The sequence below is a fragment of the Saccostrea cucullata genome, unplaced genomic scaffold, assembly GCF_032062105.1.
Source record: "Saccostrea cucullata isolate Sc308-1 unplaced genomic scaffold, CSIRO_AGI_Scuc_v1 ctg2492, whole genome shotgun sequence".
Classification (NCBI taxonomy): Eukaryota; Metazoa; Mollusca; class Bivalvia; order Ostreida; family Ostreidae; genus Saccostrea; species Saccostrea cuccullata.
The window spans coordinates 176,951-194,733 of NW_026923704.1; the positions used below are offsets into that span (position 1 = coordinate 176,951).

Sequence of the window (17,783 nt, forward strand, 5' to 3'; positions counted from 1 at the left end):
AGTAAAAGCATGTATGAAGATGCATTTTATAATTAATATGTATAAGCATGAACAGCATATTCATTTTACTAACTAGACTGTTAATTTTTAGATGTTTACCATCTCTCACATGCCGATAGTAATAAAATGCATAGAGAATTATGTCTCAGACGAGTATATGTACAGGATATTTTACCAATTTCAAATTTCATTGAACCTGAAGTATTTCAGGAATGCTATATTTAATAGATCGATTCATTGACGTTGTCAGCAAATACAATTTGTCATTGAGTCAAATTCTGATTGACGTTTTTCATGCTTATTGCTTGACACTTTAATATTGTCTACGGATTTTTCCGTTATTTCCCGATCATGACAAGGATAACACGGCGGATGTGTCCGGTCGGCAACGGATGCTCACTCCTTCATGGTAACTGATCCAATACCAGTTCTTTTCTCCTGATTTGTATTGTTTGAATGGGATTCTTAGATTGAATGCTGTCGTTATTTAAGGAATGAATTTAATAGCTACCCATTTTATACGGTATAAACTGGGTTGGGGCAGTTTACGCTTTATAAACCGCGAAGCGGTTTATAAAAAAGCGTAAACTGTTCCAACCCAGTTTATACCGTATAAAATGGATAGCTATTAAATTCATTGCTTTTAATTTAATTTTCATTCATTTGATGTAAGAAAAAAAGATGGTTGTTCTTACAAAATGACTTTAGTTAGTACAAAATTTTAATGTAACGTCAGGCGGATTGATACGTTTTTGACGCAACTAATTGTGACGTAGGTAACCCATTTTATACAATTTAAAGTAAATTTTTTATCCAGTCAAATGCAGCGTTACAACCAGAATTAAATTATTTGTCCATATACATGTATTTTATTGTAAGTCACGTTTGAAAGACACATGCAGGTTTAACATTAGAAACGAAAAGGTAAATAAATGATATTTGAAAATATGATAGGTTAAAACACATTCATTTGTATCATTCATTCAAACATGTTTCCAATAATAATGTAGAATGTATACAGTGTGGTGTAAATCTACTCATTGTTTATAATACGGTCATTTATTTTATAAAGTTATAATTAACTTTTTTCACAGATTGACATAAAATTTTTGAATGTGTTTACATTTTACAGTAGACTCATGAAATGCTATTGTATCGTAACAAATGTCCCGGAAAAAGTGCTCAAAATTACATCCAGTGTTAATACATAACTAATATAAATTCTTTAGACATCTAAAACAGATAATTCTTACATGTACAACTGTTTATATACGTTTTTACGGTTTTTCATTATTAGATAAACGCGATTTCATTCCCTACAGAGATAACAGATCAAGTTTATATTAAGTTTATATCAAAATCATCTTCAATTTCTTCTCCTTTATCTGCCTTAAACTTATTCATCTCAAGAACTTGAAGTCTTTTTACTGCTATCGCATACCGAGTTTTAAGATCTATTTTTGAAAATTTTCAAGAGATCCTTTCGTTCTTAGAGAAAATCCATTTGCGGGGTGAGTCCAGAAACATGGATTTATTAGATTTATTTTGTGATCGCGATTCTCTTTTAATCATTTCTCCTGAGAGAAGATCAAAACCAATATGCGCACAAAATTATTCCACAGCAGCATCCAGTAAAGTGTCTAGATCACATTTCTCGGCTGCTATGACGTAATCCAGTAGTGACGTCAGTAGCATACCCGTTCCTGGTTTACAAAAATCAATCATCAGCTTCTCACAATCAGTTACTAGTGGTGACTGGTATTCGTGTGCCAATGGTAGTACCTGTAGTACATTTTGTTCTGAAAAACGACTAATCATCATAACGAATTCTAGAAGTTATATATAAAAAATATATTATTATATTAAAAAAAATAAATCAACATAAGAACAATTATTCGTTTTGTTATGTTAAAAACGAATATTGATTTTTATACCCGTTATTATGTACATGCATGCTTTTTAAAAAATCTTAATTTGGCAAAACTATGAATTTTTTCTGGTGAAAGAAAATTAATTTAAAATGATTTCTGATTTCTCTGTTTATGGTACCAAGTTAGCCTCAACATTTCCCTGAAAATCATTAGAAAACACTATCAAGTAGGTGTGTGTAAAGCTTTTCTGATCTTTAAATTCAATTACGGAGGAAAATAATTTTTTTAAAGAAAAAATATAAATATAAAAATAATGACAAAGAAGATGGGCGAAAAAGGCGGGCAGAATGCCTATATAGTCAGATATTAAGAAATTATATTAAATATGTGAATTGATTATTTAAATTAACTTATAATTATTGAAATTTTTGAAATTATGAGAAAAAAAAAACTTTTCTGAGAGTGAAAAAAATCTCGTAAAAAATGTCTTTCATAAAATTATTAGATGGTTTTCGTGGGATTCGAACCCTAGCAATAAAAACCCGACGTATCAATAGCATACTGCTTTGTGACTAACGCGTTACCCACTATACTACACCGCTATGGTGCTTTAAGGCATTTAAATCATGTTTGTGATATGACCCGCGACTTAATGGACTTGAAGTATTTCTCGGAAAGATGCTAATGTTGTGTCATAAAAGTGTGCTTTTAAGGTATAATGGGTCCTCTCTCCATGTTTTTGAAAACCAAAAAATGTGTATTTTATTACACACTTTTAGGATCATCTTTCAAAAAAATGGAGAGTAGACCCACCCATATTGAAAAATTTTGTTTAAGCATGAGAAAATGATCGTTTTTGTTCTTTTTAGTGTGTGTAAGCTTTTTCATAGGAAAATATTTTCAGTCCTTGTAAGATTTTTGTCAATTGTAGAGATTTTACATAAAGTATACTTTAATATTAGATGAGATATGACATAAAATTTGGATATAATTGAGATTAAATTTTTTCCCTTCTTATCTGTCGCGCTATAGGCATTCTTCTCGCCTTATACGCTCATCTTCTTTTTTAAACTTCTTTTGAAAGGTTGTTCATCTTTATTAGACAAAAATCTTCATATTTACTTGTGATACTACGCTCCATGTTGGGATAAAACATCTCAGAAACTCCACAACATCTTTGTACTTCTTGTCTACAAGTGGTATCTCGTTAGAAATACTTTCTTTAAAGTTTCCAAAAAACATGGCTTTGAATACAGGTTAATGTTTAGAAAGGAAAGCCTTGTTGACGTGAATTTTTCTACCCTCCACAAGCAAGGTTACATCTGTTTCTGGAGCGTCAGGGGCTAACTCAGAATTGTCATTGCTTTTATTATCGGCTTTGTAACCATTCGACCGAGCAATTTTTATTTTGTTACGTCTACAAAAAAAATATTTAAATCAATTGACAAGAGCTAGAAATCGTTAATGAACTATTAGGGAATACTAACTGCAAACCTAGTCATAAAAAACAAGAAGATTTCCCTCTCAATTCCTTGACCAGATCTAAATGACCTTGGGTTCCAACCAATTAACATTATATACTATAATATTCTCCTTGTACACTAAAAGTTTGAAATTCTCATTTTGTTTAATTCAAACATAAATTATGATGAAGGGTACACATGTTAGACAGACAGTGGATTTAGACAACAACTGATTTCATGGAGAAAAAAATTTTAATATTATTACTTACCTAAAGGAAGCTCTAAACACTAACAGAAACTGAGTTTTGGACTCAGAAAAAATATATCATATAAAGATATGCATTTTGAGACTTTTTCATTCATTTAGAACATAGGTTACGTGCCTTATTTATGCAGGAAAAATGTTCAAAGACAATGTACTATTTGTGAGCAGAAATCACTGTTGTTTACTTAAACTTGGAAAATTAATGAAAATAATTAATTAAATTTCTTATTCTTGGTCTTATATAATGCTAAAAATATTTTAATCAGTTATAAATCATTAATTACCGGTAAATAACAATTTCTTTAATCTTACATCTACGGGCAGATCACTCTAACTGCTAAAACTACCCAATAAAAAGAGCTCTTTACTGTGCAGTGTTTAGAGCGTCCTTAATTAAGAGTGTGGAAGGCGTACAATACGCTGTGTATTTGTCACAAATGTTTGTCGGTTTTTCAATGTCGGTTCAATTTCTAATGAAAGCCAAATAGAGATGAATTGAATTCAAAGTTTGCAGAATGTTATGTACTGAGCTCGAGGACAACCTGTGAACGTTAATTTTTCGAGAAAAGTTAAAATGCTTCTATGAAGCGAACGTTGAAAAAAAAATCTTGAATCTATACCATATAAGGGGGATTCCACATGAGTTATAACTTTTCTGGCTCTTTGATTCTTGAACTTGAGAAGAAGTTTTTTTATAAAACATTTTCATTTATATTCCTATGTGAAACTTTGATCGGCCATTGTAGCAAAACTTTAGGGGTCATATTTAGAACAAACTCTTATCTCCACTACCTTTGGATGATTCGACATCAGTTTCATCTTTCCTGGTCCAATGGTTCTTGAGGATAAGAGTTTATTTTTCAAATTAAAAGTTGTCATTAATTTTTCATTTATTCATAATTATCTCCCCTTAGAAGACAGCGCGGCTCTTTTAATGCCCCGAAACGAGGTTTCTAGAGGTATATAGTTTTTGTCGTGTCCGTCCGTCCGTCTGTCTGTCTTTCTGTCAGCTTGTCTGCGTGTCTGCTTGTCTGTTTGTCCGCAAAAACTTTAACCTTGCCCATAACTTTTGATTAAGTGGAGCTATGACATTCATAGTTCATATGTGTATTTCTTGTGATAAGACCTTTCTTTGGGTACCACCAAATTTGACCTTTTGACCTTAACCTTGGAGTTTAACCACTTTTACACAAAAAATTTAAACTTTTACTTTGACCGTATCTTTTGAACATTAGATACCAGGACATTTATACTTGACATATGTTTTTTGTGGAAGGACTTTTCATTGGATACAAACAGCCTTGACCTTGAAGATTTCTGTACTTATGAAAAAACTTTAACCTTGGCTATGACTTTTAAACAGAATGTGCTTGTGCTTTCATACTCACATATGTAATCCTTGTAAAAAGAAGCCTCATTGGATACTAAGAAACTTGGCCCATTGACCTTGACCTAGGAGTTTCACCTACTTTAGAAATACAACCTTGTCCCTAATTATTTTAGGGTTAGGTCTATGGCTTTCATAATCACACATTTAATTCTTGTCACAAGACCTTTCATTTGATACAAAGAACCTTGACCTTTGAGTTTGATCTACTTTTTACAAATTTAAACCTTGGCCATAACTTTTGAACGGTAAGGGCCAGCGCTTTCATACTTCCCATTCGTTATCTTTGAGACAATGCCTTTCTTAAGAAACCAACAACCTTGACCCTTTGACCTTGACCCCGGAGTTTGTCTTACCTTTAAAGATGTAAACCTTGGTCATAACCCTTGAACAGAAGGTTCCCGGTTTTTATATTTCACATTTGTATTTCTTCTGAAAAGGCCTTACTTTAGATACCAACATATTTGATCTGCATTTGAGAAAGCTTAACCTTTGATATGTTGCCATACGGGGGCATCAGTGTTTCACAAACACACTTTGTTTAAAAAAAAATAGAATCCAATAAACCCTATCATACGCTTAAGCAAGTTTGGTTGAAATTAGACCTGTGGTTCTTGAAAGGAATGTGGAAATGTGAAAATTTAAGTACTACATCAAGACAACGACGTCAGACAACAGACACATTTTGATAAGAAAAGATTGCTTGAGTCTTCACCTAAGGTGAGCTGAAAACATTAAAAGTTGAAATTTTGTGTCAGTTTTAATTCATTTAAGGTTCTTTTTAAAGAAAAAGAAAAGTGTTTTCTCAATAACGATACTAGTATTTTAATGTTATTCAAAATTTTATTCACAAATAAAAGAAAAAGGGATTGTGCAGCGGGCAAAGTCTTTTATAGCCCTATCCCTTAAAATATAAGATATATAAAGATAATAATATCCATAAAGATATTAACCCCATGACATATATATATCTTTATCATTTTCATCTATTGGGTCTTTGTTCGTGTACTTTCTGTTACGCAATTCAAGAATTTTAAGTCTGTTTTCTGCTATAGCAAGACGAGTTTTAGGATCAATTCTTGAGCACTGAACCGAGATATCTTTGTTTACTCTTTCTGTGTAGTTATAAAATCCATTGTACATATGTATTCTTTGAAACTGCCTTCCGTTGAGAACACCGAAATCCACATGAGCACAAAATTTTGCAACCGTGTCTAGAAAATTTTGTAGATCGTATTTTTCGGCTGCTAAGATGTAATCCAAAAGTGTCGTCACTGTCAGGTTTTTGCCTTGGCAGCACATGCTTTGCATGAATTTTTCGCAGTCGGTAACTACTGAAGACTGGTACTCGTGTGCCAACGGTAATATTTGCAATACATTCTGTTCTAAAAGAAAATGATATAACATCGTTAGTTTAATCCCTCTAGCTACGATCTTAAAAAGGTAAATTTTAACAGAAACTTGTGTATTGTGAAATCACATATTTTTGCATGGTCAAATTTTCGTGTTAGAGTTGTTTATAATATATACTGTATATGTTTCTACTCTCCCTTCTCTCCCTTTGAAATTATTAAGATTATCTCCTTTTTTATGTAAAAATGAAATTTATTAGAATTAAATTTTGGTCTTAGTAGTAAGTTCTTTTGTAAAACGGTTTCCATTTCATAGGAAAAATCAATATTTTACACGTCTTGTCGAAGAAGTCTCTCTTATCTTTTTATTAAATTACGGGGAAAAAAAATAATTTTTTTAATTTCCAATTCAAAAATTTATAAAATATAAATGGTAAAATATTCCCCAGACTTCGATTGAAATATGAATTATCTAATTAAGACTAAATACTTCATATTTACCTGTGATACTACGCTCCATGTTGGGATAAAAACATCTCAGAAACTCCACAACATCTTTCTACTTTTTGTCTGCAAGTGGTATCTCCTTAGAAGTACTTTCTTTAAAGTTTCCAGAAAGCATGGCTTTGAATACAGGTGAATGTTTAGAAAGGACAGTCTTACTAAGATGAATTTTTCTACCCTCCACTACCAAAGTCACATCCGTTTCTGGAAAGTCAGGTTCTAACTCCGAATTGTCATTGCTTTTATTGTCGGCATTGATTCCATTCTGAGAAGGTACCAAACGTGCCATTTTTATTTTGTTACGTCTAGAAAAATATAATTTAATGAATTGACAGGAGTTAATTTTTTTTCATTAGTAAATTTGTTAGGCTTTTAAAGTCAAACTTAAACATTAAAAAGTGGACAAGAATCTTTCACTTTCACTCCAAGTGACTCATTCCTTGACCAGATCTTAATGGCCTTAGGTTCCAACCAAATCATAAAATTAAAGTCATAGATAACATATGTTCTTTAACATTGAAGCATGACATTCTTATTTTATATATTCAAATTTTATGATGAAGGACGTTGCAGGTAAGGTACAGATAGAGACGCAGATTATTCTAACTAAGGTACAAAATGTCAGACAGACATACAGCGAATTCTGAACAAAAAAAATCGTGGAGGGAAAGTAAACTATTATTACTTACCTTAAAAGTGTGCAACGTAGAAGATACGCGTTGTATGTGTCACATATATAGGTATTTAAATGTATGTTCTTCTGGTTGTGTTCAATAAAGAACGGGACTTAATTATTGTTCCGTTTCATTGATTTTACATGCATGTCTGTTTTTTTTGGGGAATGGGAGGAAGGGTTTAAAGTGAGGATATAATTAGGTTAGCATTGTGACGTATTTATTTGGAGGGTGAAAACAATGTTACAAAACAGAAAATCAATGAAACGGAACAATAATTAAGTCCCTTTATTGAACAGAACCAGAAGAGACATTCTCTTCATAGACGCATTTTAAATTTTATCGACAAATTAACATGTACAGGTTGTCCTCAATACATACCCCTCTGCAAAGTTTAAATTCATCTCTATTTGGCTTTCATTATAAATTGAACATACATTTAAATACCTATATATGTGACACATACAACGCGTATCTTCTACGTTGCACACTTTTAAGGTAACAGGTAACATTTTCCCGTGATAATTCTATTTTAAACTTTGATTGTCCATTGTGGTCCCACCTTATCCCCGGGGTCATGATATGAAGAAACTTGAATTTACACTTCCTGAAGATGCTTCCAATTAATATCACAAATCAGGGCTTTGTTGTTCTTGTAGAGATAATTTTAAAAAATGTATTAAATATATTATTGTGTTTAACTTTGGTCGTTCATTGTGGCCCTCCTTACCCCCAGGGCCATGATTCGAAAAAAAACCTCTCAATCTACACCACCTGAGTTTCATCTTTCGTGGCTCATTGATTCTTGAGAATTTTTTTATTATAGATTTTCACCATATATTCCTCTGTAAAACTTTGATCAGCCATTGTGGCACCACCATAGGGGTCATGATTTGAACAAACTTGAATCTTCACTACCTTAGGATGATTCCACATGAGTTTCGTCTTTCCTGGCCCGGTGGTTCTTATGGAAAAGAGCTTTAAAAGATGCCATCATTTTTTTCACTTATTCATAATTACCTCCCCCTAAAAGAGACCGTGGCTCTTTATTTCGAAAAAAAAACTGGAATTCCGTTAACTCTAGGATTCTTTGTAGCAAGTTTGGTTTAAATTGGCCCTCTGGTTCTTGAAAAGAAGGTGAAAATGTGAAAAGATAATTACGACAACTATGACGACAACAAAACAATGACAACGACAGACAGACGACGGACAAATTTTGATCGAAAAAGATCACTTGAGCCTTTGTCTCAGGTGAGCTGAAAACATTAAAAGAAATTTTGTGATAGTTTAAATTTCTTCAAGGTTCCTTTTTAAGAAGGTAAAGTTTTTTTCTCAATAAAGATATTTAAATTTTATTCAAAATTTTATTGACAAATAAAAGTAAATGAGACCGGGCAGCTGGTTAAGCCTATTATAGCCCTCTTCCTAAAAATATAAGATATATAAAGATAATATTCTTAAAGATATTAAACCAATGGCATATACATGTATATGTCTTTATCCTTTTCATCTAATGGGTCTTTGTTCGTGTACTTTCTGTTACGCATTTCAAGAGTTTTAAGTCTGTTTTCTGCGATAGCAAGACGAGTTTTAGGATCAATTTTTAGGCACTGAAGAGAGATTGTTTTGTTAACTCTTTCTGTGTAGTTAAATCCCTTGTATACCGGTCTTCTTTCAAACTGCCTTCCGTTGAGAAGATCAAAATTCACATGAGCACAAAATTTCACCGCCGTGTCTAGAAAATTTTGTAGATCATATTTTTCGGCTGCTAAGATGAAATCCAGAAATGTGGTCACTGTCAGGTTTTGTCCTTGGTTGCACATGCTTTGCATGAATTTTTCGCAGTCGGTAACTACTGAAGACTGGTACTCGTGTGCCAACGGTAATATTTGCAATACATTCTGTTCTAAAAGGAAATGATATAACATCGTAAGTTTAATCACTCTAACTACGATTGTAAAAACGTTAATTTTGACAGAAACTGGTATACTGTAAATTCACATACTGTAAATCACATTTTATTCGCGAGAACTTTATTTTCGCTTAATTACGCGTGACGATATGCTCGCAAAAATTTCATTCTCGCGTATTATAGAATTCCTTAAGATTATATATAGCAATGACCACACTTCGTGAAAATTTTGTCTCGCTTATAACGTGTCAATGACTATCTAGCGAAAATAAGGTGTTGCGAAAATTAAGTGACCTACAGTATTTTTGCATGGTCAAATTTTCGCGGTTTGAGGAAATAATATAGGTTCGTAGGGATTTCATTTCGTGTATGAAGAATAGTTGAAAAGTAATGTCTGAGAAAAATTAAATTTTATGTTGGACATAAAATCTTGCATCTCTGCTTACCTCGAATACCACGAATATTACACCCCAAACAAAATATGTAATTTTACATTATTTTGAATGATTTGAACCTGTTATCTGTTTTTTCATGTTTGGATAAAAACATCCGAGAAAAGCAACGAAGTCCTTAGCCTTTTTGTTCTCCAGCGTTATCTCCCTTTCAGTACTTCCAGAAAACAAGGCTTCAAAAACTGGAGAATGTCTGGAAAGAACGCCTTTGTTGATATGAATTTTCTTATCTTCTATAACTAGCGTTATATCTGTTTCTGGAAAACCAATGTCATCCGAGTAGCCATCGCCTACTATCTTGGACATATTCGTTGTAACTGCGAGTACCTGAAATTCCAATTTTTTTTTTTTTTGATAATTGATATTATAAACGTATGTATAACTTCATACGATTTCCGGAACTTGTTCACCAAATTCCTGAAATTCTTTTCACAATATTACTTAGAGCATGAACAGTAATTGTCATTTACTATATATATTGTTTTAAGCCTAGCCAAATATTTGTTATATAAGTGTTTGTAATATGTACATTGTAAATGTAGTTTTAATAACCTTAAATTTCCTACAACTTTATCCAATAAGGCAAAAACAGGCTTCGAATAGCAATACAAACTTGAATCTACACTACCTGAAAATGCTTCCATATATATTATCATATGACTAATCATGGCTTTGCCATTCTTGAGAAGAAGATTTTGAAAGAATTTTTCTATATATTTCTATGTAAAACTTCGATTCCCTGTTGTGACTCCGCCTTACCCCCAGGAGTCATGATTTGAACAGACTTGAATCTACACCACACTGTACCTATATGACTAACCATGGCTTTGCCTTTCTTGAAAAAAAGATTTTTAAAGAATGTTTCTACATATTTCTATGTAAAACTTGGATTCCGTATTGTGGCACCGCCCTACCCCAGGGGTCATAATTTGAACAAACTAGAATTTACACTACCCGAGGATGCTTCCTGATATATGACTAACCATGGCATTGCTATTCTTGAAAAGATTTTTAAAGAATTTTTCTATTGATCTACACCACCTGAGGATGCTTCTCTGTAAGTTTCTTCTTTCCTGGCACCGTGGTTCTTGAGAAGAAGATTTTTAAAAGAATTTTCCTATATATTTCTATGTAAAACTTTGATCGGCCATTGCGTCCCCCCTACCCCAGGGGGTCATGATTTGCACAGACTTGGATCTATACTATCTGAGGATGCTTCCCTATAACTTTCACCTTTCCTGGCACAGTGGTTCTTGGAAAAAAGATTTAAAAAAATCTCTGTATATTTCTATTAAAACTTTAACCGGCCATTGTAGCCCCGGTTCGAACAAACTTGACTCTACACTACGTGAGGATGCTTCCATATAAATATGATCATTCATGCCTTTGCTTTTCTTGAGAGGAAGATTTTTAAAGATTTTCCCTATATTTTTATGTAAAACTTTGACCGGCCATTGTGGCGCCCTACCCCCGGGTGTCATGATTTGAACAAACTTGAATTTACACTACCCGAGGATGCTTCCCTATAAGATTCATTTTTCCTGGCACAGTGGTTATTGAGAAAAAGATTTTAAAATCATACCAACAAATTTTCAGTTTTTCTGAATTATCTTCCCTTGAATGAGGGCGTGACCCTTCATTTGAACAAATTTAAATTACCTTCACCCACGGATACTTTGTGCCATGTTTGGTTGAAATTGGCCCAACGGTTTTTTGAGAAGAAGTCGATGTGAAAATTTACAGAAAGACGGACAGACAGACAGAGGGACGCCGGAAAAACTGATCAGAAAAGCTCACTTGAGCCGTTGACTCAGATGAACGGAGACAATTGCTACAAAACCAGCGCTCTGTAAAAAAGAAGCGCCTGAAGTGGAAGGCATTCAGAGGGACCTCAAAAATTGTTTCACAGTACAAAAAAGGGAGTAAATAGCTTTTTACATAAAGAAATACGAGTTATCGTTACATTTCTTCACGTTTAAGATTATTGATTGATAAGCGGGATTATATGTTCCAGAAGTTGTAGAAAGAAAGTGAAACCTGTGAGATATTCAATTTCAGCTTTTCAAAATACAGCAGATGTAAATCTAATATATAAGAAAGGAAAAGGGCATAGTGAAGCATGGAAAAGTCTGATTTTTAAATATATTCTTTTAATTTTTCATTTAGCAACACTTCTTACTAATTTGAATCAATAGGTCAAGAAAATGGCACTATTTATGAAATTTTTAACAAAACGTATGATATATTTAAAAATAAACAGATTTAAAAGCAGGATACATATTATATATTATTCTAATGTAAATGATTCCAAGGATAACTAGAGGTACTGTGAGCATTGAACTCACTAAATGATACCCCCGCCTCCTATATGGTTATAACTGATGACAAAGTCCATGTTTTGCTGTGGCCGGGAAACCCAAAATATGTGTCGGATCAAAAAGTAAAATAGGAGGTGCACAATGGCAATACGTGATAAAGATTCTGTGCAAGTTTCATTAAATTTCACTCAGTGGTATAAGAGGAGTTGTGGATAAGAGATGGGTACCCTAAAGCGTAACAGACGGACGGACGTACAGACGGACGGACAGACATACCGATTACAGTATACCCTCCCACTTTTCAAGCGGGGGGTATAACAATACTTTGAAAAGTAGGGACATACCTGAATTAGACAACAGCCTCTTTCCACACACTGATGACTAATGAACAACGTATTCGTACTTTTTATCTACGCACTGTTATCTCATTTTTTATTTACTTATTATGACAAACGATATTTAATGTGCATATACAAGGGTTGTTAGAAACGTTCGCGGACACATTGATTTACGCAAAATCTATTGTGTACTATGAAGTATGACCTATGTCTGATTAAATTCCTATCTTCTGTTTATTAGTATGTAAAAAGCCAAGTTCATTCACAAAAACTTTGAAAATTTACAACAGTTTAAACAAGGCGGTCATAGGATTCACCGGAGCAATCTCTTGACTTTAAGTGACGGGACGACAAGATTGTTTTTAGACTTTCTTCTCCTTTTTCCACTTAGAAATTACTTTTTTATAATGCCTTTTGTGTTGTTTCGGATATTTAAGTGAGATCTTAAAATACTTGTCTTCAGACTTCACAGTTAAGCGATCAAGTATGGAAACAGTGCTTAATCCATCGAACCTATCATCTTATCGCAAGATATATATACGGTAATATTGCAACAAGCCATTTTATGTAATTTTAATGTACCATTTTTCTTTGTGTGTGCGGGATTTGGGGGGGGGGGGTGAAAATTTGCAATTTACAATTTGGGTTCCATTGAAGGTAAATTTTTGCTTATAGAAACAGTTTAACAGTTAATTGTGAAGGTATGAAAGCATTTTAAACTAGGAAAATGGTCGATAAATTCATACAACATGGGTTTGAAATAAAGGTTTCTGAAATAGAGTTACTAAAGGAACCGAGTGGTAAAAAAAAAAGAAGAAGTTGTATCCTGTTTATTAAAAATCCTGTGTAGTCCATTTAACCTGTTAGCCCAGGCATGTAGCAACAGAGCGGGCCTGCCCCCACCCTTTTTCCCCCAACCTTACTTATACTCTAGGAAATGTTCATTGAAAGGCTGATTGGCCCACCAACTTTATGTGATATAAGGAAAATGTAGTACTGTTGGTCCAAAAATATGTACCGAAAGAAGATGGCATTGAAAAAAGTAGGCTCCCCCCTCCATGAAATAAGATTTTTGACTTGGGGCAACTTTTCCTTTTTTTGGCTTGTCAACTTTTAAGGTGAGTAAATTTTTTTCTCCGGCTGCCCCCCCCCCCTTCCAATAACGATGCTACGTTGCTGTAGCCTACTTTACTACCTTAGCACTATTGAATTCAGGTCATTGAAAGTCCCATGATTCATTGTTCTATTTGAGGTTCCTTTCTCTGGTAAACCAAATGCAAGAAATGTTTTATTCAGCTTCATGTCATATGACACTGAAAAAATACAGCTGTAAAAAAATTTAAAAGCCTGCCCTTGGATTTTAATTTATCGTGGGGAATGGTGGTTTATAAAGTTGAAAATCATAAGTTTCTAATGTTAATTTTCTTGAAGTTTAGTGATTTTAAATTTTCCACTCCACATTTGATTTATACAACTTTTCGAATATAATGTTGCCCAATTTTATCTTCACTACTGTTTATTTTTTAGGTAAGAGTTAAGAAAGAGGCTTGGAAGATCAGTTACCGGAATCCATTATGCATCTTTGTTTGTAAGGATTTTTATGAAGTTTCGGAATCCAATATTTCTTTATGGCTGCTGGGAATATTAAAAATATCAAAATATTCAAAACGGACATATGGTTTTGAAGAATTTCCTCCTTGGAAAGGGAGCTAAGCGTATAAGTTGGTTTATCAATTGCAGAATTAAATCAGTTCCTCGAGAAAAATTAAATAAGTAATACGCCCTACAAACAAAGACATTTTTTTAACTTGGTTTATCATCAGTACATACTGATCGTGTAATCTTTTTTTTTCACTTTTGAATTATTGAACGTAGAATGAAAGATAGTTTTCATATTGCCCTTCAGTTGCTTGATGGACTTTTGCAAGGAGCGCTGACTTTTACAGTTGACGGCTTACTTTTACACTGGGACAATATACATGTACGGAAGCTCTTTTACGCTATAAATATTTAGCTGAACATTTAAATCAACGAAATAAACGGGTTATATCAAAGCGGAAGTAAGTTATCCTTGAAGAAAAAGACAAACGCCCTACGCTCAAATCCAGCCTTTACTTGTTTAGTGCCCAACACCTTGACAAGTCTGATGAATTATTTAAGATTAAAATATATTTTTAGCACTACACAACACAATTTTTTAAAGTTTAAAATGTAATTAAAGATATTTTTTGACACACAAAAATATTAAATACTCTTTTAAGTACTTTTGCATCACGTGATTATCATATTGAAAAAAGTAACTGAAGAGCATCAAGAGTAGAGTTTCATGCCAGCATAAAAATTCATCGTGGTTCTTATTTAGGAAGTTCTTTTTTTCTCTCAAAATACATAATGACATTTGCAAAATTCTAAGCACATGTCTATATCACTTTCATCTACTGAGTCTCCATTCTTTATCTTTCTATTACGCATTTCAAGAGTTTTCAATCTGTTTTCTGCTATGGCAAGTCGTGTTTTAGGATCTATTCTGAAGTATTTTGAAGAAATATTTTCGACATTTGATTCCTTATAGCTAACATACGCGTGTATTGGTTTTCTTTCAAACGATTTTCCCCTGAGACGATCGAAATCCACGTCGGCACAGAATTTCTCCGCCGTGTCTAGAAAATTTTTCAGGTCATATTTTTCGGCTGCTAGGATGAAATCCAGTAGTGTTGTCACTGTCAGATCTTTTTCTCGTCAACACATGCTTTGCATTAATTTTTCACAATTACTAACCACAGAAGATTGGTATTCGTGTGCTAAAGGTAATATCTTTAACACATTTTCCTCTGAAAGAAAATTATGTTAATATTAAAAAAAAGGATCGCTTTGCGTAATGGAAATAATGAATTCGAACATTTGAAAATACCAAACTTATTTAAAAAGAAAACATCTATATATACAGTATACATTACTTGTTAAAGTATGTTTCATGTTTGGATAAAAACATCTGAGAAAAGCAACAAAGTCCTTAGCCTTCTTCTTATCCAGAGTTATCTCCCTTTCAGTACTTTCAGAAAACATGGCGTTAAACACCGGTGAATGCTGGGAAAGGACAGCTTTGTTAACGTTAATTTTCTTATCCTCTACAACTAAAGTTACATCTGTTTCTGGAAAACCAATATCGTCATCACTGTCCATACTTTATGTCTCTGCTCTTTAATACGTTGTATCTAAATTTTGTGACTGTGTTGATGTTTGTTCAATGATTTTTCGTCCGATCTTCTCCTTAGATTAATTGATCTACTTGCAATACAATCCAATTAATGCGTCCCGCCTTAATAAAGACGACGTACTTAACTGATATTATCTCAACCTTTTTATTAAACATACAAGATTTACAAAGCTGAACTCAACGAATAAATTTAATAGATATAAATGTATATACTAGATAAAAGTGCCAACACATCGCTTATTATTATCATCTGTCTAATCAAACATTTGCCTAATCGGTACCATATGGACTCTTGTCCTGTGGAATTGCCAAATATCTTGGTGTTATGACAAGACCCTTAAATGATCTGTTTGAAAACAAATTTCCCGACTCTACCATGTCCACTAATCACTGCTTTGTCCAAGTTTTAAGATGTTGATTCCCAAGGTTGAAACAGTCCCTTATGTAATTCATTGAAATTCAAATTAAAATGATGATTGATTATCATATCGCTTTTAAAAAGTCTTCCCGTGTCTTGGTGCCTAAACCTATTCCATTAAACTCCCGTGTCCTCTAATTTTGCCGTAGTTTTGTGGCACAATCTTGTGTTGACTACTTAATTCCGTTGCTATACGTATCTATAGAAAACATATAAATGTTTGTTGATTCATTTTCTAAAGATTTTCACTGGAAGCAAAAATATTTTTAATTTTTAAAAAAGATTTTCTAAAGCAACAACCTGCAATGGGATACTGTCTGCTCTTTTAAGGCCAAGCGCCACATACAGACTGTGTAATTTTTTCCTGAGTTTTTAATAAGTGCAATAATAAAGAATATAAAATACCCAAAGAAATGTCATGATGCTAGATTTCAGAAAGTTAACTTGAAAAAATGTCATGTTTTTAACATGAAAATCAGTCAAACAGTTGGGAAATATATACTTCCATCATCTTGCGCCTGAGTATCATATTTATGTACAGAAAACACAGAGGTTACGTGGACTGTACTGTTTCTGTATTTAGGAAAGGCAAAGATATGCTTTAAAAGGAACGGATACAAAGACAGTTGTATTTGACGAGAAAAGCCATGATTAAACCATTTGAAACTGCCATAATCATTCATCCAGGAGCATATAAAAATCCTAAGAATTATTATGTGTAAATTATAATTAAAGTAATGGAATAGGATCAAAATTTTTAAGTTATAAATAACTTTTTAAGATATATTTTGTTGTCACGTTACACAAAATTGCATTATAACATTGTGACCTTAATTTGTGCGAAAAACCATGTGAGTTTAAAAAAGTGCGTTGAGCTGTATATATCTATAATTTCAAATAAATATTAAATATCTGATAAAATGTCCAAATTTTATTTACTAGAAAACTACAGTTGTGTACCTAAATACTTCAGTAAAAAAAATTACTTTTGGGGGCATTTGTTTTCAAATTGATTTTGGGGCATATTTTGGACACTTTAAGGCTGATGAATATCAAAGTTTGTCTGTAAATGCATATTGGATCCATGAACAAGGTCAACTTAAAAGTAGATCATCTGACCTACTCTTTTAATTTCATGGCTAATCTTTTCTAAAACATTTTATCCCTTATTTCTGACACTAAAAGGTTTAGATTTAATCATCAAATTTTGTAAGTTGATGCATCTTAGGACCTCAAATCATGTTTATGAAAAATTATGTCACTGTGACCTATTTTTTAAAATTCTGCAGGCATTTATTTTAAAATTGTTTAAAAGGCAACTTTTGAATACTTTCATACTTATGATCCTCAAACTTTGTCAGTTGATGCATCTCGGGTCTTTGAAAAACGATGCATCTTTGATGCATCTCGGATCTCTGAAAAACGATGACCCAAAATGTAGGTCATGGTGCCCTACTTTTGACATTTTATTGTCCCCCGCTTTCGCGAAAGCGAGGGGACATTAAATCTCATTTGTCTGTCCTTTGACAAGACCTTTCTTTGGGTACCACCAAATTTGACCTTTTGACCTTGACCTTAGAATTTGACCCACTTTTACACAAAAATTTCCAAC

The 17,783-nt window shown here is 33.0% G+C and overlaps 1 protein-coding gene and 1 pseudogene across 1 annotated transcript; both read right to left on the bottom strand.

Annotated features, from left to right (window-relative positions):
- Positions 1-1,283: 1,283 nt before the first annotated feature.
- Positions 1,284-7,131, bottom strand: LOC134264697 (uncharacterized; annotated as a pseudogene).
- Positions 7,132-8,954: 1,823 nt separating this feature from the next.
- LOC134264706 (uncharacterized) lies at positions 8,955-12,622 on the bottom strand. The gene is made up of 3 exons (XM_062746972.1): positions 12,543-12,622; positions 9,943-10,207; positions 8,955-9,422 (listed from the first exon to the last, which is right to left on the bottom strand). Exons 2-3 carry the CDS (start codon positions 10,184-10,186, stop codon positions 8,983-8,985), a joined length of 684 nt encoding a protein of 227 aa, XP_062602956.1. The 5' UTR covers positions 10,187-10,207; positions 12,543-12,622; the 3' UTR covers positions 8,955-8,982.
- Between the last annotated feature and the right edge of the window lie 5,161 nt (positions 12,623-17,783).